The sequence below is a fragment of the Calypte anna genome, chromosome 23 (genome assembly GCF_003957555.1).
Source record: "Calypte anna isolate BGI_N300 chromosome 23, bCalAnn1_v1.p, whole genome shotgun sequence".
Taxonomy (NCBI): Eukaryota; Metazoa; Chordata; class Aves; order Apodiformes; family Trochilidae; genus Calypte; species Calypte anna.
In genome coordinates, this window is record NC_044268.1 from 3,512,970 (window position 1) to 3,532,268 (window position 19,299).

The 19,299-nt window shown below is 61.6% G+C and overlaps 3 protein-coding genes across 5 annotated transcripts; 1 reads left to right on the forward strand and 2 right to left on the reverse strand.

Moving 5' to 3' along the window:
- Positions 1-1,518: 1,518 nt before the first annotated feature.
- SMIM12 (small integral membrane protein 12) lies at positions 1,519-3,299 on the forward strand. Its single transcript, XM_008492845.2, has 2 exons — positions 1,519-2,051; positions 3,267-3,299. The coding sequence occupies exon 1, from the start codon at positions 1,744-1,746 to the stop codon at positions 2,014-2,016; it is 273 nt and encodes a 90-aa protein (XP_008491067.1). The 5' UTR covers positions 1,519-1,743; the 3' UTR covers positions 2,017-2,051; positions 3,267-3,299.
- A 4,156-nt stretch (positions 3,300-7,455) lies between these two features.
- On the reverse strand, positions 7,456-10,503 carry GJA4 (gap junction protein alpha 4). Its single transcript, XM_030464511.1, has 2 exons — positions 10,415-10,503; positions 7,456-9,564 (listed from the first exon to the last, which is right to left on the reverse strand). Exon 2 carries the CDS (start codon positions 9,542-9,544, stop codon positions 8,522-8,524), a length of 1,023 nt encoding a protein of 340 aa, XP_030320371.1. The 5' UTR covers positions 9,545-9,564; positions 10,415-10,503; the 3' UTR covers positions 7,456-8,521.
- A 1,321-nt stretch (positions 10,504-11,824) lies between these two features.
- GJB3 (gap junction protein beta 3) lies at positions 11,825-16,189 on the reverse strand. Of its 3 annotated transcripts, XM_008492843.2 has the most exons (4): positions 15,841-16,189; positions 14,646-14,783; positions 12,794-13,581; positions 11,825-12,496 (listed from the first exon to the last, which is right to left on the reverse strand). In XM_008492843.2, exons 3-4 carry the CDS (start codon positions 13,549-13,551, stop codon positions 12,481-12,483), a joined length of 774 nt encoding a protein of 257 aa, XP_008491065.2. In that variant the 5' UTR covers positions 13,552-13,581; positions 14,646-14,783; positions 15,841-16,189; the 3' UTR covers positions 11,825-12,480. The 3 variants fall into 3 exon arrangements, with proteins under 3 accessions (XP_008491065.2, XP_030320443.1, XP_030320444.1); XM_030464583.1 differs by having other exon boundaries at positions 11,825-13,581; XM_030464584.1 differs by lacking the exon at positions 14,646-14,783 and having other exon boundaries at positions 11,825-13,581.
- Positions 16,190-19,299: the final 3,110 nt, after the last annotated feature.

Sequence of the window (19,299 nt, forward strand, 5' to 3'; positions counted from 1 at the left end):
AGGCTGCATCTGCCTCATCCCGGTCCCACTCCCAGCAGTCTGTCCTCCCCTGTGTCCCGTTTGGTGGCAGAAGAGGTGAGGACCCCATCCCCGTCCCAGCCCCACGCAGCATCACCAGCCACCCCCAGGCAGGGCCGGTGGGTGCCGGGCAGCTCCCGAAATCCGGGGCCAAACCTCGCCCGGGGCCCTCGGGCAGGGCAGTGGGATCGGAGGCAGCTGGGGGGAGGGTAGGGGTCCAGCTCCTTCCCCCCATGTAGCAGGGGACACCAGGGCCACGCCGGGGGTCCCTCACTCCAGGGGGTCTGTCGGTGCTAAACCTCCGGGTCAACAGCGCCCGTTCAGCCACCCAAAGCCCTTTCCCAACCTGCTCCCCCCCACCCTCCCTGCTCCCAGGATTTAGGGACGTGCCTGGGAAGGGGCCCCTGGCCCCCCTCCCCCCCTCGGCCAGCGCCGTGCAGTGACCGTGACACGTGGCTCCCTTTTTATTGTAACGAAACGCTGCAATTAATAAAGATGACTTTGGTTACTCCGGGCCAGCGGCCACCTCCCCGAGGGGACACGGCCGGCACCGGGCTCGCCTTTCCCCCGTCTGACACCCCTTCGTGTCCGTGGGATGGAGAGGGGAATCTGTGGGATGGAGAGGGAGGTCAATGGAGAGGGAGTTTGTAGAAGGGATTCTGGGATGCAGAGGAGGGTCTATGGGATGGAGAGGGGGAGTCCATGGGATGGAGAGGGGGTCAATGGGATGGAGAAGGGATTCTGTGGGATGCAGAGGGGAGTCTGTGGGGTGTATCGGGGCTCTCTCTGGGGCAGCATCATCTCTCCCCGGGGCTCTCCCGGGGGTCTCCCCATGGCTCTCCTGGGGCTCTCCCCGAGGCTCTCCCGTCTCTCTCCGGTGCTCTCCCGGGGGTCTCCCCATGGCTCCCCCGGGATTCTCTCCGGGGGTTTCCCCATGGCTCTCTCCGGGGGCTCTGCCGGGGGTCTCCCGGGGCTCTCTCCGTGGCTCTCCCGGGGCTCTCTCCGTGGCTCTCTCGGGGGTCTCCCCATGGCTCTCCCGAGGCTCTCTCCGGGGGTCTCCCCATGGCTCTCTCCGTGGCTCTCCAGGGGGTCTCCCCGGTGCTCTCCGGGGCTCTCTCCGGGGGTCTCCCCAGGGCTCTCCCAGGGCTCTCTCCGGTGCTCTCCCGGGGGTTTCCCCATGGCTCTCTTCGGGTCTCTCCCCTCCCGGGTCTCTCCCGGTGCTCTCTCCGGGAGTTTCCCCGTGGCTCTCCCGGGTCTCTCCCGTGGCTCTCCCGGGGGTCACTCCCGGGGGTCACTCCCGGGTCTCTCCCGGGGCTCTCCCGGGGGGCTCTCCCGGGGGTCTCTCCCGGGGCTCTCCCGGGGCTCTCCCGGGGGTCTCCCCGCACCCCCCGCTCCTCCCGCCAGGGGGCAGCCCCGCCCGCCTGCACGCGCTCCCGCCGCTGACCGGAAGGGGCGGTGCCGGAAGAGGCGGTACCGGAAGCGGCGGTGGCCGGGCCCAGGTGAGCGGGGCCGCCCGGTGCTCGCTGCGGGGTCCGGGGGAGCCCCGCGGGGGGTTCAGGGCTGCGGGGTCCCCGATTCCCTGCGGGTCAGTGCTGAGTCCCCCGCTGAGGCTTTGCCCCCTCCTTCCTTCCCTCCGCCTTTCCCGGAGCTTTTCCCGGGCGCTGCTTCCCCCCAAGGCCTCCGGTGGGGTCCGGGCCCGGTTCGTGACCTCCGCTTCTCGGCGCCATGTGGTCCGTGCTCTGGGCTGCCGTGCGCTCCAAGGCCCCGTACGTCACCTTCCCGGTGGCCTTCGTGGTGGGGTTGGTGGGCTACCACCTGGAGTGGTTCCTCCGCGGGGAACCCCCGGCCACGGAGGAGAAGAGCATCTCGGAGCAGCGGGAGGAGCGGAGGCTGCAGGAGATCGCAGGCAAGGACCTGACCAACGTGGTGAGCCTGAAGGACAAGCTGGAATTCGCCCCTCGGGCCGTGCTGAACAGGAACCGCCCGGAAAAGAGTTAATAAAAGTTGTGTGAGCAACCGCGGGGCCCCTCGGGAGCTCCCCTGTCACCTGCAGAGCTTCCAGCAGCCTCCCTCCTGCACCAGGGCAATGTGCTGTGTCTCCTGCTGCCCTTCACCCTCTGGAGGGTCGGGGTTTGCCCACCCCACAGATGTGCTCAAGGTGCAGCCCCCAGAGCTCGCCCTCTGTGGCAGAGCAGATGGGAGCTGTGGAGGTGGAGCAGGACTGCAGCTCATCTCCTCCTCCAGCCACAAAACCCTTCCCGGCCTCCTGCCACCCACATCTCTGTAGCTTTGGCTTCTTCCATGGTGTGAAAATAGAAGAGACTTGGATGTGAGTGACCCGGGGTGGGGGTCAGGACTTGCTGTCCTGCTGGCAGCTCTCCCGTGGCTCCCTGTAGCCCCCCCACCCACAGCACCTGCTTTACACCCACGGAACCTGCACGGTGGTGGAGATCTCAGGAGCACAGCAGCAGCACCAGGCTTCACAGTGAGGAAGAAGGGGGAGGTTTTAAGTCTGAGCCCTGCTTCTGCCAAGTGTGGTGGTGACTTCGGGCTGGCGTGTAGGGAATGGGGAGATCTCTGCCCTGTGTGGGAACTGCCAGAATAAACTTCTGTCCCTCCTTGGGCTTCTGTGTCTTCTGCATCAGCACCTGGCCCCAGCTCTAGCTCAGAGCACGTTCCTGCTCCTGGTGTTTTCCAGAAGGAACTCCTACACTGGGAGAAACACTGTCCCTGACCTGGCACTGACCTCCGGGCCTGGCACAGGGTGGCAGACAGGAAGGAGGGGGAGGCACTGACATCCCCAGTGCCTCCTCCTGGCTCCCGGGGCCACGTCATCTGCTGCCCTTCAACCCCCTTATCAAGAGGAGGAGGGATGTGGCAGTGCTGGGTGGGGTCCCAGGGGACATGAGGGGGGTTGTCCCTCCTGGCAGTGAGTTCTGGGGACCAGTGTCTGCTGTCCCCTCCAGCCTCAGGCAGCACCTGGCACCCCGGGACCAAACCCCAGCAAAAACAAAGCCCAGGGGTAACCCTGCTGGGGCTGGAGCCGGGGTTATCGCTGCCTCCAGGGTTGTTTTTTTTCCCCCTGGTGCCTGAGCCAGGCATTGCTGCTGCCCCGGCCTGCCCTTCCCCTCCCGGGGAACATCAATCTGTCCTGGCTGCTGCAAAGCCCTGAGGTCAGCAGCATTTCACACAGCTCTGTGCCTGCCCTGCTGACAGCTTTACGGCTCTGGGGCTGTGTGTCTGTCCCCAGCTGCTGTCCCGGGGCTGGAGCACTGCCCTGAGCCAGGGTCACAGCTCTGCCCCACGAGGGACACGCAGGTCTTGGCCATCACAGAGTGCCAGGGCAGCTGAGGGGGGGTTGGAAGGTGCATGAAGGGTTTTGGGGTGATGCAAAGGTTGTCCCCACACTGCTGCCTCCATCCAGCACTGGGGTTCACAGCACCCCCTGGTGCCATCCTCTGGGTCTCCTGGCAGGCTGGCACTGTCCCCACGGCCTCTTGTTTTCCCAACCTGGCTGTTCCCTATTGTGTGCTGGGGTGGGAACGGTCCCGTCCCTCCCCCCAGCCAGGACCAGCTGGACCCAGCTCGGAAACGTCTTCCCAAATGCCTTTGTTCACCCCGAGACCGAGCGGCTCCTTCAGCTGTTTATAGCCCATTCAGTGCCTGTTCCCAGGGCCGCCCGGGCACAATTGGGCTTTGTCGGGGCCTCACTGCCCCATTTCCTCCCGTGGGCCCCCCCGGTGTCTGTCGTGGGGGGTCTGATCCTGCGCGGTGCTGGAGCGATGCCCTCGGCAAGAACCGAGCCCCGGTGTTGGCTGCACCGACGGCGCTCGGCCGGGCAGCCCCTGCCCTGCTCCCACCGCATTCCCAGGTGGATTCCAAGGGAATCCCGTCCATCCCCAGAGCTGCCGTGGTTCCCCGCAGGGGTGCAGCAGCTTCCCAGAGCTCGGCTGCCTTTCTCCTAAGGCCTCGGTGCTGTAATCCCACCCTTCCTCCCATTGAATCCCAACAATGTGCAGCCTGGGAAGCTCCGGCTGGATAAGAATAGGAGGTGGTGAGCAGTCGGGGCTGGGGCAAGCAGCCTCGGTGGCTCATGAGGAAGGTCAATTGAATCAACCAGAAGGGTAAAAACCTGACAACCCCCCCCCCTGCACACAGCAGCTCCAGCCTGTGGTGATCCTGCTGCTCCCAGCACAGCAGCCATGCCAGCAGCGTGTCCAGCGTGTCCCAGGCCTGGCCTGGAGGTCAGTGTGTGTGGGACAGTGACCTCCTGGGACTTGTCTGGCTTCAGGGAAGTCCCTGCAGCTGCGCCACAGGGCAGGGATCCAACCCAGCAGCTGCAGCAATTGGATCCCAGGGGATGGGCACAGCTGCAGTGCAGGCAGTGAGACCCCCCCGGACCCTCAGCACACACCTGGATGACTGCAGCAGACGTGGGGTTAGATCAGAGCAGAGCTGCACCAGCTGCAGGGGGCTTGGGGACACTGTGACCCTGTGCAGGCACAAGGGCTGCTCAGAGCCATCGGGCTCTTCCTGCAGGCCTGGAGTGAGGATGGTCTGGGGAGAATGGGGGTGCTGAGGGTGCTGGAGGGGGATCCAGAGGCACTGACAGTCATGGAGATGTCATCCTGGGGAACACAGGACCTGCAGGCAGTGTGGTGTCTCCACAGCCCCAGGACACAGAGGGTGCTCACCCCAGCTGCACTGGAGAGCAAATGGCAGATCCACACCCCAGCCCCAGCATGTCCCCCCCATCCCTTGGGGACACCCCCTCCCTGACTGTCCAGCCTGGGCTGTTTTCCCAGGCTCCCATTTTGCCCTTTCCCTCAGTGCAGCAGAGTCCTTTCCCAGCCTCTCTGTCTTGTCTCTTCCTGCAGGGCCCCCCTATGCAGATCTTCTGACCATGCCTGACACCTCCTCTCTAGGACAGCAAAAGCTCCCAAGACCCGTGCAAGGGGAGCAGCTCTGCTTTGCACAGCACATCTCTGGAGCTCTGGCCAGGGACAGCTTCAGCTGGACACGGTCCCTTCCCACTCAGCATCACCTCTTGCTGCATCCCAATCCCGAAGACCCCCCAGGTCCTTGCTTTTAGACCACATCAGCTTCTCCAGGCCAGGAAAAGCCCCCAGCAACGCAGGCAGCAGCCCCTGCCCTCCTTCTGCTGCACTGGGACCATGCCCTGAGCCACTGGCAAAGGCAGGACCCATCCCAGGGTGGGCACAGGGTTCTGGGCACTGCAGTCCCTTTGCCTCCATTCGAGGAAGGGGCTGGAGGGGAGGAGGGGACAATGTCAGGATGTGGGAAGTCCTCGGGGCCATTGAGCGCGTTTCCTCCCGCCCGCGGTTCTCACGCGCGTGGAGGGATAAAGATAACCAAATATAACCCGTGTTGGGATGGGGGGAGGAAGGGAGATCCTTGGGGTTTGCGTTTCCTTCACTGGGCACTGTTGGCAGCAGTGCTGGTAAGGGCAGGATTGTAACTGGTTTGGTGCTGCCCCACTGGGGGGGTGCTGGGGCTCAGGGGGTCTTTGCCTGGCCCAGGAGGCACCTCCTGCCCACTTCTGCTTCTCCCAGGGGGGCTGTGGGAAAAGGGGTGACCCTCAGGCAGAGTCCTGGGCATGGACAGGACCCAGTGGGACAAGGGGACCGTGCTGTGGCATCCCCTTGCCCCTCTGCCCTTCCTCCCCTCTCAGCTGTGATTCTGCTCCCGCCGCGGCTCTTCCTGCGAGCGAGTTGGATTCAGACACTTGCTATTTTCTATGCACTGGAAAAGCTTAAAAATAGACCTCTTGGTGCTTGGCCAGAGCCTCAGGCTGAGCCTTGCAGGCACAACACGGCTCAGGAGGAGTCTTCATGTCTCCGTTCCCTCTGGTGGGTCCCAGTGCCCCCATCTCACAGGGACCGTGCCCACTGCCCGTTATCCTGGAGCTTGGTCTTAGGGGTGCCCATGGGGAGCCCCTCACTGCAGCCTCCAGGCTGCCTGTGCCTCTGCCGGGCATCAGGGGACAGGGCTGGGGATTGGGGCAGCAAGCACCGTTCCCAGAAAGGGACCGGAGGGGTCTGTTTACTCAGGAGGGAGCACAGAGGTGTGAGAAAGGCCACGCGTGTCCCACGGGCTGCTGTTTGTCCCCAGGCTGTGCCAAAGGGCTTCACCAGGCCAGCCCGTGGTCCTTATCAGCTACAAACTTTTATTTGCCTAAGGGCCACCCTCCCCCACCTTTTGGGGGGCTGCTGCCAACACCAGCCCCACTCCTACCCCCTGCCCGGCCCCAGCAGGCAGGTGAGCCCCTCCGTGTTGTTGTTGGCCTGTGGGTCCCGGTGGTGTGGGGTCACCCCAGCCACCCCCAGCCACCTTGTCACAACATGGGAACAATAGTGGGACAGGGAGCTGTTTGCTCAGCAGCCAGGCACTGGCTCCAGGCGAAAGGGGGGTGTGTGGAGGGGGGGGGGGTCTCGGCTGTCTTGTTTTCCACCTTGCAGGGTTGTTTGGAAAAGCGTGATGCTCCCCCCGTGCCAACAAAAACATCAGCCCAGGAGAGGGGAGGTGAGTGGGGAGAGCTGCCTGTGGGTAAACACGCAGCATGGCTGCACCGTTACCTTTCACACCAGCATTTCCCCCTGGCCCAGCACACCCCAGAAAGCCACAGAACTGCAGGGCTCTGCAGCTCTGGTCAGCACTGGGATGGGGTCCCCATTGCACTGGAGTGTCCCATGGGGTCCCCACTGGGTGATGGTGTGAGTAGGGAAGGGTTCTTTCAGAGGGGGTCTGCACCAGCATCCTCCATCCTCATGAATGGCTCAGGGGAGGGCTGAGAACTGGTGCTGTGCACCCCAGATCTCCATCCCAGGGGATTTCAGGCCCCCCCAGCCCCCAACAGGGAGAGGAGCCAAGGGTCGGGCTCGGCCACCAGCCCAGGCTCTGCACCAAGGGCAGCTCAGCCGGGTGCCTCCCTCTTCGCTTCCTCCAGAGGCAGATGGCAGCGATATCGCCCCGTATCACCCATATTTCATTTTCTCCAGGGTATTTTTAGTCCGTCCCACACTCGCTGAAGAGGCCCTTGGCTGAGAGCAGGCTCTGCCCTAGGCTGCCTTGGCCAGAGAAACTAAACAACAGCTCCAGCCGCAATGAGTGCCTTTATCTGCCGCTCATTTCCACCTATTATGCAGCCCTGAGTTTGCCTGCGGGGCTGAGCTCTGCTTTGGGGACGCCCGGAGCCACCCCATGACAGCCCCTGAGCTGAGACTGGGCAGAGGGGAGAAGACATTGTGCTGTGGGGGGGAGAAAAGTGGCACCAGCAGCACGATTAGGGACCTCCCCTCCCTTTCACTCCAGCCCCATCACCCCTGGGACAGCAGCTTCCCTCTCCCATGGCCCCAAACATCCCCTTCCCCAGGACAGGCAGAGGCTGCAGGAACCACAGTCACACCGTGCTTCACCTTTATTCCATTCATCCAGCTTTATTCAACAAGTTGCAGCACTGAGTCTGCAAGGCGGGGGAAGGAAACAGCACTGAGGGCAGTGCCCACATCCCACACTAGTGCCTGGGTCACGCAGGACCCACAGCCCCCTTGGTCATGGCAGAACCTTCCCCTTTCACAGCATTGGGGGACAGGGGGGCTGAGGAAGTCAGGGCAGCAGTTGGTTCTTCCATATCCCCCCAGCACCTGAGCCCACAGCAGGAGATGAGTAGTGCAAAGTAATAAAACCAATAACCCCCCCACCCCAACCCAGCAGTTATCAGGCTGATTCCTCCCCAGAAAAACACAGGGCTCAGGGGCATCTCCCCAACCCCCCTGCACAACTGCACCTTTAAGGCAGAAAGCTCCGTGCTCAGGCCAAGAGGTTAAAAATAACTTAAGAGGCACACATCACATGGGAAAGGGTCCAGGGCCAGGACACAGCGGGGGGAGCTCACAAACCTGGGGCACCCAATCAGTGACCCTGCAGCCATCGGGTTCTGCTGGACACCAGAGCCCCAGCTTCGAGCTGCTGGCTCCGTGTCGGGCTGACAGGAACAGGACAGGGCTGGGCTGGTGGCCAAGACCCCATCAGGCAGCACAGCCCCTGCCCAGCTTCCCCCAGCCCCCCGAGGCTCAGTGCATTCCCAGTGGAGGTGAGGGGCTTCCCACAGCCTGGGGCTCTGACAAGTCCTGGGGTCCAGCTGAGCTTTGGTTCCCAAGGGGCAGCCATCTCCACCCACTGCAGCCCCGGGGACAGCCTGTTCCCAGCTGCACGGTTCCAGGGATTTCTCCCTTTCCCACGGCGAGGCACACAGGACACGGCGTCCCAGAGAACTTTCTGCAGTTTCCTTCCTTGCAGGGTCTGTAGGGAGGCTCCGCTCGGCCCTGCTCCCAGCATCACAACCCAGGGGCAGAACCTCCAGGGGGGACCAGTCCATAGGGCACAGCACCAGGCAGGAGGCAGCTGCCTGCCCATGGCCAGCACCTTCACAGGCACGAGGGACCAAGGAAGGTCCCCTCGGCCAGCCAGGGCCAGCCTGGCACTAGACATACTGCTTTTTGGAGGCTGAGCTCTCGGGACGGCCGCACAGCTTCTCCTCCAGGGTTGGGGCTTCAGCAGCCCTGGGGGCATAGGGGTCGGACAAGGGTCTGTTACCCAGTGCTAGGTTCTCCTCGTTGTGGAAATTGGCCCAGTTCTGCTCACTGGAGAGCTTGTTGTAGGCCTGGTAGGATGCTGTGTGGCTTTCAGCCATGGGCAGAAAGGGGTAGTGCTTGGGTGCATAGGGACCCGAGGCCGTGTCATTGGCAAAGTCGTCCCGGCTTGGGGCACTCGGCTTTGACACCTTGATTTTGCTAAACAGGTTCTTGCAGCAGAGGTGGAAAAGCTCCAGGAGGTTCAGGATTAAGGAGATCAGGCCCATCACCAGCATGAAGACAATGAAGATGCTCTTCTCAGTAGGGCGGGAGATGAAGCAGTCCACCTGATGGGGGCACGGGTCCCTCTTGCACACGTAGTGGGGCACCATGGAGAAGCCATAGAGGTACCACTGGCCAACGAGGAAGCCAGCTTCAAAGATGCTCTTGCAGATCACACTGACGATGTACGTCCACATCAGTGCCCCTCGGATCTTGAGCCGTCCGTCCTCTGTCATGTAGATCTTGGACATCTTCTTCTCCACAGCTGCCAGAGCCTGCTCGATCTTTGGGTCCTTGCTGTGGATAGCCCGGAGCTCGCTCTCCCGTTGCTTCAGCTTCTCCTCCCTCCGGGAGAGATAGACAACATGGCCAAGGTAAATCAGGGTTGGGGTGCTGACAAAGAGGAATTGGAGCACCCAGTAACGGATGTGGGAGATGGGGAAGGCTTTGTCATAGCAGACGTTGGTGCAGCCTGGCTGCTTGGTGTTACACACGAAATCCGACTGCTCGTCCCCCCAGACGGACTCCCCGGCCAAGCCCAGGATGAGGATGCGGAAGATGAAGAGCACGGTGAGCCAGATCTTCCCAATCACAGTCGAGTGCTCCTGGACTTGGTCCAGCAGTTTCTCCAGGAATCCCCAGTCACCCATCTTCTAGGGATCTCGTGTCTCTGCCAGCAGAGAGGGGAAGGGAGCCGGGTCAGTGCACAGGGCCTGCAGACAGGGCTACCTCAGCTTCAGGCTTTCTCGGGACAGAACTGCTCCTCACAGGGTCTGAGGAGCATCCCACCCCCGGGAGAGGGAAGGCAGGCAACATTCCCGAGCCCAGGACTGCTCCTCCTGCATCCCAGTGCAGAAACACGGGGCTGGGGGAGAAGCGGCAGCGCAGGATCCGCCTCCAGCAGCACCCACCGGTGGCTGCTCCAGCCCGCAGCGAGGGGGTCCCTGCCCGGGGCTGCCCTGCGAGTCAGGACCGCAGCACGGCGGGGGGAACACCGGAGTTGCCCGGGTTTGTCTCTGCTGCAGCCCCCGGGCCCGGCTTCACGGAAGGGCAGAGAACAGCACGGGAAGCACGAAGCCACCCTGACACCCACCCCAAACTGCTGGGAGGTGCCCTGCCAGCCCCCTCCCTGTGGCGCGATGCCCCCCAGCCCCAGCGCGCTCCTTCCTGCACAGGGACCCCCGAGACCTCTCACCGCACACGACCCCGGTGCTGCTCCGGGGACCCACATCCCCCCGTAGAGCTCAGGGCTACAGGCCGGCTGGGAGAGAGGGAAAAACCCCCACCCTAACTCCTAATTAACAGCTGCTAATTAATTAGGCAGAGATGTCAGCTGCGCTGTTACGGGCACACCCGTCCGCGGTGGAGCGAAGGGATGCTCGGGCTCAGAAAGTGGGTGCAAGTGCTGCCCCGAAGCAGCACCCGAAGGTGCCAGCGGTGAGGGGGTGTCCCGTATCCCCGAGCATGGTGTCCCCGAGCCGTGCCCGATGTCCCAGGGGTCCGGGGAGCTCCTCACTCACCTCCGGCTCGCCGGGTACGTCCCGCCTGGCTCGGGCCGCGCTGGGTATGAACGGCCGGGCCGGGCCGGGCCTTGTCAGACTCGGGGGATCCGGGGGAGGAGCGCGGGCAGGAAACTGGGGGCCGGGGCTTAGCGGCGAGCCCGGCCGCAGGTGTGCGGGGCCGCCCCGTCCCGCTGCCCCCGGCCGAGGGGGCGGCCCTGGCTGGGAGGGGCGCTAAGGCCGGGAACATCGCCCGGACAAGACCCCTGGGGTTGCCGGGATCCCCGGGGACAGCTCCGGGGACAAGCAAAGCCGGTGAGGGTTGGCGGGAAACCCGGGTGTCCTTTCCCGCTTGTCCCCAGCGGGCTGCGGGGACAGTCCGGTGGCCGGGGCTCTGCCACCGGGACAAACCCGCTGAGCGGGAGAAGGACCCGTTCAGGTTTCCGCGAGGATCCTGCCCACGGGTGGGACCCTGATCAGGTCACCCCACTGCGCGCCCCCAAAGCACCCGCGATGGAGGCTCCGGGGGAGCGGAGGGGGGACGCGGCGGGGTGTCCCCGGGGATGCTCCGTCCCCTTCCCGCTCCGGCCGCGGGTCCGTGCGATGGGCGCTGGGTGGTGCTGGAGTCACACCGGAGTCACACCGGAGCCACCCCGGAACCACCTTGGAGTCCAGCGCGACCCTAGTCCCGTCTCCTGTCTGATTACCTGGACTAGGACCCCGCACCAGATTTTCACCGGAGCTTTTCTGGGGGGAGGGGGAGTCAGATGGGGCCCTTAAGGGCAGTTTTGGGCATGTTTTAATGACATATTTTATGCACTTACAAATATTGGTGGCTTTAGGGAGGGAAACCCCCTGTTTGCCACTCTCCCTGTCCCACAGCAGCCCCCAAGGACTGGCACATGTGGCATGGGCTGTGTGGGGCCAGCCCCGGGGGGGCTTGGTCTCCCCAAACCAGAAGCCAGGACAGTCCTCACACACACCAGGAGCTGCTGCCTCTGCCACACTGAGACGTGGCATTTCCTGCTAACCCACAGCGCTGGGCTGGAACTCCATTGTTATGTTTAATATAAAATAATTGCTGTGCTTCAGGTAACACCCCTGCTCCACACCTCAGCACTAGGGTGCTGCAGAGCCCAGCACCCATCTCCTCTGGCACAGGTTGCCCCGTGCCCAGGGCTGGCACCACAGGTACTGGGGTGCCCATGGGAGCAGCCAGTGCTGGAAGCACTTTTCCCATGTCCCAGCACAGCCACGTCACTTTCCTGGCAGCGTGGGCATCACTGTCACAGTGTCTCAGAGTGGCCCAAGCCCTGGCTGTGTCCGTGCACACTGTGACACACTCCTGGGTCTCTCCAAGGCAGGGCACAGCTGGCTGGGGCACCAGCAGGCTCTCTGCATAGAGCTGCTTAAGGAGAGATTAAATGGAAATAATTTCTATTTATTGTAATATTTGTCAAGGTTTAGTAAATAATTGGTGCTGATCCCTCCTTGATTTCCTTGGGGGCCAGCCAAGTTCTGCCAAGTTAAGGTTTAACGCCGCGTGACAAGCTGGGGGGAGGCAGTGGGGACAGATGCTGGGCACACCAGTCCTGGTGCTCAGCCTGGCTGTCCTGGCTGGGCAGGGAGCAAGAAGCACCCGGCCACAGGCTCCTGGGGAACCTCCACAAATCCATTTCTTCTGATCTCACCAGTCCACTTATTTACAGCACTTGGAGCAGGTCCTGGTGTCTACTAACAGTTCAGTGTTTAGTGGCCCAGTGGATCCTCAGCTGATGCCGTGTGTGACACATCCATGAGGGGTCAGGAGGACACGTGAAGGCACTGAGGGATGCAGCAGAGCCAGCAAAGCCATCCGAGCAGGACACCAACACTGCACTTGCATGAGCCAAGGGGAAAAAGGGCTCCCAGGGCTGCCCTTGCCTTACCTGTGTCTGCTCGGGCACCTGTGGGCCTCTCCTGGGGGACTTGGTTTTTTTTGGGTTTAGTCATTTTTCACATGGGTCGACTCTGGAGTGTTCAGGGACTTGGCAGGCTTGGAAAGCTGCTGGGCCAAGGGGAAGGTGAACCGGCTGGGATGGGCGAGCTCACAGCTCCTCACCTCTGTGGAAAGAACAGACACCCTCAGGTATGACTTTGGGCAGCTGGCACCCACCTGCCACTGCGTGTGCCTGCACCGTGGGGACACCCAGGGATGTGCCCAAAGCAGGAGAGTTCCCATGGATGTGTCCCCTCTCCTTCAGCACCATCCAAGTTTAAACTGAAGAGTCTGATGGTGACACCACCAGTGACTCCTTCTGGGGCCAGGCATTCCTGGATGCATCTCCCTCCCCCTTCCCCTCCCAGCACTGTCAGACAGCAGTCAGGTTGGGAGCTGAGGCCTGCAGGGGTGTCACACACCTCGTCTGGGACTTGTTGTCCTTCTCCTCTGTCTTGAGGTGGCATGTGCAGGTGGATGTCTTGCTGTAGCTGAGGGAGCGCTTCGTGGACTTCCTCCACCTCCGTGTGCTCTGCACAAGCCGCTTGAAGATGAGGTAGAAGATTTCACAGACAGTGAGGACGATGCAGATGGAGGAGGCTCCAACCATGAAGTAGGTGAAGACTCTTTTCTCAGTTGGCCGAGCGATGTAGCAGTCTACAGTGTTGGGGCAGGGCTCCACATTGACACACTTGACCAGCCGTGGCAAGTCAAAGCTGTCCCACATCTTGTGGAGGAGGTAGAGGAACATGATCTCTACGATAAGCTTGAAGAAGAGGCTGAGCAGGTAGGTCCACCAAAGCCCACCGTGCTTCTTGCCCGTATTGCTGTAGAGCTTGGGACAATTCTCCCCGTTTTTCTCCCGGTTCTTCTTCTCCCGGTCTTCCCGGTAGGCCACGTGCATGATGACCAGGAGGGAAGGGCAAGTGACAAAGATGAGCTGCAGGGCCCAGAGGCGGATGTGGGAGATGGGGAAGAAGTGGTCGTAGCAGACGTTGGTGCAGCCCGGCTGCCTCGTGTTGCAGTCGAAATCCTTCTGCTCATCTCCCCACACGCGCTCGGCTGCCACCACGTAGACCAACACACGGAAGACAAAGACCACAGAGAGCCAGATGCGGCCAAAGGCTGTGGAGTATTTATTGACCCCACTGAGCAGGGAGTGCAGCGTCCTCCAATCCATGGTGGCAGGTGGAGACCAGAGTCACCCGACCTGCAGAAACAGCAGCAGAAGTAGGAGGTGACGAGACACCGTGGGAGACAGCAAAGGGGGAAGCCCATCTCTGGCTGTACGTAATCTCATTGACCTCCTGGACTCTGTCCCCTACCACGTTACACTCACCTGGGGTGGGGCAACCACCCTCTTTTCTCCCCAGGGTTTTGTGGGGTTCATGCATGCCCTCCACAAACAAGTTTTTTGGGTGGATGGGGACCTTCACCATGAGGGAGATTTCCAGGGGGTCTCCCAGCCTTCCCTGAGCCTCAGTTTCAGGGGTAAAATGGGCTCAACTGGCTGCTGGGTTTTGCTAGTGCTAAGTGCTGCGATGCTGGGCCGTGTCAGGGACCAGTTTTCTCTCTGACAAGTGACACCCGAGTCATCCCAAGCACGGGTGAGGGCAGAGCTGCTGAAAGCGAGAGTCCACACGCACCGTCCTGGCCAGCAGCCGGCGGCACCGAGGCCCCGCGCCGGCCAAACCGGCTCCGAGGCTCAGCCTGGGGCTGTCCCGGTGTCAGGAGGGCGGTGCTGAGCCCGACCCGGAGCTGCACAGTGCCGGGACCGACAAATCCCGAGGGGCTTTATCCAAAAGTGAGTTGGCTCTGTGCTGTAAAGGTCTCTCCCGTGTCAGAAGACCTCGCAGGAAAGCGGGATGGATCCGGCCCTGCACCCCTGGCTGTGCAGGAGTTGCTCTGAGTAATGAACAGCTGGTGGGAGCATGGGGGGGCTTTGCAGTGGGGGTGAAGATGAGACCAAATGAGACCCCCCCCCCCATGATCCTAGGGAGGGCTGAGCCCTCGGAGGACAGAGGCAGACACCAGCAATGTTCAGAGGAGACTTTTTGCAGCCTCTTTGTGTTTGCAGGAATTAGTCTGGTTCTGGGAGGAGCTGCCAAGTTTTGCCAAGGTCTGTGCCTGATGGCAAAGACACCATTTCAGGTCAGATCGAAAGCCTCGTTCAACCCCAAACCCTAAATCCTTCAGCCCCAGCTACTCAGGTCAATCACCATCCCACTGAGGAGCTGCTGCCCCATTGCCCAGCCGGTGCCCCCCAAGATGTACCTGGAGGAGGCTGCTCAGGCTCCTTCCCTGCTCACCAGGAGCTGTGGGTTGGGAGGTGCCCAGAGCTGGGCATGGCCAGGGGTGCTGAAGGTCCCCACGTCCAGGGAGGGCTGCGTGGCACTGTGAGGTGTCCCAGGGCTGCAGGGAAGGAACAGAGCCTGGAGAGCTGCCTGGAGCCCATGCCTGTCTGGGGCCACTTCACAGCAAGCCCCTAAACTGTTACTGAGCTCCCTGGCCTGGGGACACCCTAAGAAGCACAACTGAGCCAAGTGGAGCAGAGCTGGGGTCCAGTGCTAGTGTGTGCTGAGTGCCAGGGCAGTGCTCCCACCCATCCCTGTGGCTTTACACTGGGGAGCAGGCAGCCACTGCTGTCCCTTCCCCAGACAAAAGCTGGTGCCAAGGCAGAGCCTGGGCTCATGGCCAACAATGCCCCCTCGCCAGCCTTGCGGGTTCACCCAGGACGCCATCACTCACGAGTGATGCCACCCACCCCCCACCTGCCCAACACCCACCTGCCTGGCTCAGCCCCGTGCTGGTTCCAGCCACAGGCCCGTGATGGGTTGGGAAGGGGCAGGGGAGCCCAGGGCCCAGCCCGGTACCCAGCCCGGTACCAAGGAGTGTTCTGCAGCACCGTGAGAGCCCCACAGCCTGGCAGGTGCTGATTGGCAGCCAGGCAGAGCAGGGGCAATGCTGTGGCTGTGCTGGGTTCTGCCTGCAGCACCGGTTTGCCTCCCGCCAAACCCAGCACCTCTGCCAGCCCTCAGCGTGCCAACCCTCTGTGTCACCACAGCCTCCTGCCCCGCGTGGGTGCAGGGCGTTGGGCCCCAAAACTCCGAGCTCCTGGGGTGCAAATGCAGCAGAGAGGGGGCTGTGCACCTCCTCCTGGGGGGCTCAGTCTCTTTCAGTCCTGGGGAAGGGCAGTGGGATGGAGGAGCAGGGCTTGGAGTGGCCGTTCCTGCCGCTCTGCGTGCCACACTATGCCACCCCTTCCAATCACCCCCCGAGTGCAGAGCCCCCAGGGCCAGGGACCCCCGTACCGCCTGTGGGGTCCCACTGTGACACCGTGTGCTGCCGTTGTCCCCACCTTCAGCCACCCCAGCCCCAACACAGCTCCCACCTGCACCCCGCCAGCCCCCTGGGGTCTGTCCCCCACAGCCTGCAGGTCCCCACCATCCCCACGAACACCCTGAGGTACCTGCCCAGCCGGTGAAGAGCCCGAGGGGGGTGGTCAGATCCAGGCACCTTTGGGAGCTGGGGAGCCCTTTCCCGGCTCCGCGTGGAGTTTTCTCGGCAGGGCTGAGCGTGTTTGGGGAGGTGAGGAGTAGTTTGTTCTCTTCCCAGGGACTGGGTGAGTCTGGCAAACACCTCCCGCGGAGGCTCCGCTCTGCGCACATGCACGCACACGCTCGGGTTGAACAATCAAGGCGGGTCAGGTCCTGCAGGGAGAGCAGCAGGGCAGGAACCCTCTGCCAGCACCTCCTGCCAGGTGATGTTTCGGCTGCGGGCGCTGCAAACCCTGCAGCAAACCCTGGGCAAAACCAGAACGGATGGGGCTCGTCCCTTGACTACAGGGCCGCCAGTAACTGTTGCTAACAATCACAAATTGCGCAATTATCGCTCACTTTTTCTAATGATTTTGCCTTACTAATACTTTGGCAACAGCTCATCCGTGCCTCCAACCTACAGCACTCAGCGGCCACCGCCCTGTCGGGTTCGGTGTGTCCCAAATGAGACTTTTTTCCAACGAGTGGCACACACCGGGTGGCACAGCATGGCACCGGCGACCCTGCCCTGCCAGGTGCCCCCAGACCTGCCATTGCGGGACCTGGGATAAGTCCTGGTAGCTCCCGGGAGGCTGAGCCAGCCTCTCCCCCCGCAGCAGCCTCATTTCATGCCTCTGCAAACGTGGCCGGGGCAGGAATGTGTTTCCGCTCAACTCGTGGTTTACCCGGGCTCTCGGCTGCCCCGAGGCTTTCCCGGCACGGCTCCGGCACGCCCCGGGGCCAAGCACACTGTGGCATTTTCCTTGGCGCCTGGCCCAGGTCACCCACCCCTCCTTTGGGGACAAGATTGAAGAACCCTTCCGGGTGCTCGGAGCTGGGAGAGGTTCTGCTCCCGAATTCCTGGCAGACAAGGAGCCGCTCACCCAGCAGCCTTTGGCTTCAGGAGGGGGGGAGGGAAGTCAAATGAAGTGTGTGTGGAGATTTGCTGGGCTGGGCAAATAGGGGGAGAGGCTATAAGAGCCCAAGAGACCCTAGTGGGATCCTGGGGGTGAGGAGCAGGGTGGGCCCAGGGTAGAAGGAGGGCAGGGGGACCCTCATCCCTCAGGAGAGCAAAGCGAGGGCACCTGGAGCCTCCCCTCAACTCGGAGCTGCCATGGCAGGATCAGGAATTCGAGCTATGCTGCTGTGGAGAACTGGACCTGCAGCAGGAATCTGGGGGCTGTGGCCTTTGAGATGAAAAACCCAGGACAGAGGGCAGGTGGTGAGAACCACCAGCAGGTCTGATTTGTTTGGAAGGCAGCAACTCCCTGCCCCCAGGAAAACCCTGTCAAGACCAGGTGAAGAGTGAGGCCGGGTCACCCCCCCCAAGCAGCCTTTCAACTGCAGTTTTGGAATTTCAGGAGAGGCCACTTGGCCACTGCAGAAAAAGTCCAGGTGCTTTTTGGCACTGGGAGAAGATTTCCCCTGAGGCACTTGGGTGGGGAACAGAAACACCCCTGTTTTGCAGTGCCAAGCGTCCCAGCAAAGGGCAAGTCCCTGCACCCCACTGCCACCTGATCCCGCGTGGGCACAGGGACGCCGTTTGGCCACTTCAGCACTGGGGAGCCCTTAGAGGAGCTTCAGGTAACACCACCTTGATCCAGCTTAGTGGGGTGATGGGTAAAAGGCTTCAGTGCCAGGTGTGAACAACAAAACCACCCAGAGACTTCCAGTGGCTCAGCCTTGGGTGCTCCATAAAGGAAAAGCCTCATCAGCAGAGCCAAACCAGCTGGAAAAACCTCAAGGTCTCTTTAAAAGAATCTTAAACTGGGCATAGTGAGAGGCAGCACTTGACCCAGCCCTGCCTTGGATCTCCAGCTCCCTGACAGCATCCTGGCTATCCCACTCCAGGGCCTTGTCCCCAGGGAGGTGACCTCCTACTCAGTGCTGGGGTGCAGGAGTCACAGGAGCCTGGGATCGGGGGCAGCCACTCACTCCAGCAGTGCTGGATGTAAATTCAAGTTTCTCTTCAATTCCCAGCAAACAGGCAAGTTTGGGGCAGGGTAGAAACAAACCTGCTCTGGGACAGAGAGGCTGCCCCAGCTTGTGCCTCCGTGCAGGCCAGGCCCTGCATATCCCTGGCTGGGCTGGAGTTACTGATGGGTTTGGTTTAAATCCTGTCATCCCAAAATTCATCAGGCCTCTGGGGTACCCCACAAGCAAATACAATCCCCTGTAAGATGATGCAAAGTCTTGGAAACATTCAGTTTTCCCTGTGACAGCCCCCAGGACCTTTTCTTTCCCCCTGACACCAGCCCTGCCTCTTGCCCCAGGTGTCCCAGGAGGTGGCACAACCTCCAGCCCTCCCGTTTCTGCAGCACCCTCAGCTCCCCTTGCTGCAGATCTCAGGAACACATCAGAAAGGATCAGCCAAACTTCCCACTTGTCCCACTGCTGATCCCAAGCCCAGATGGTGCAAGACACCCAGAGCTCTGGGGGGGGACGGGACAGGATGGGACTTCTGCAATGCTCCCAGGGGAGAGGAAGCAGCACAACAACAAAAGGCAACTGGCTCGTCGGGTCTCTCGCAATGAGCAGCAGCTCCGGGCGCTGCCTTGATGTGAGGAGCCGGGCAGGGTGACTGCTCCGGGGCTCAGCTCTGCCCCCTCAGCCCTTGCAGCTGGGGAACACCTCGGGATTGTGCTAATTGAGGACAGTCTTGATCAACCGCAACTAACCTGGCTTGAAAACAAACAGCCCAGCCCTGGATCTTTAAATCAGAGGCAGTGGCTTGCAAACACACACAAAAAAAAACCCCAACTTACATTGTCCAACATGAAGAGCCTCAGTAAAGAGAATTTTCAGGTGGATAAATCAGCAAGCACAGCAACAAGAGCAGCCAGAAGGAGATGAATGAAATCCACCTGCACTTCACCATCTGCCTCCCATACCCCAAAGGTCCCCAGACTTGCTCATGTCTGCAATGAGCCACCATGTCCCCAGTGGGTTCTGGGCTGGTAGCAGTGATCCCCCAGTATTCCCTCCACAGCTCCCACAGCTCCCAGTTCAGCACATCCTGGCTGGTTCCACTCCCTGGGGTGGGCTGTGGGAAGGGGCTCAGACGTGCTGCTAACAGGCAGTAGGTGCAAAGACTTGGCATGAAAATGACCTGGTCCAAAAGGACACAGTGAGGGCAGCACCCCCTCCCCGTGCTGCTTCCTTTGCAGCAGAGCCAGTGAGTGCCACAGCTGCTGATGCTCCTGGAAAAAAATAATAATCACACCCTCTAAATAAAGCAAAACCAGTAACTGATCGAGCTGCATGTTCAACGTTAATGTTACTTACGAGTGCATTTGCCATGAAATTATTGTTAATTATTCATCCTGGCTAATGCTCAGTTACCGCTGATGGCCTCAGAAATTGCAGCGCTGCCTGAGTCATGGCAGAACATG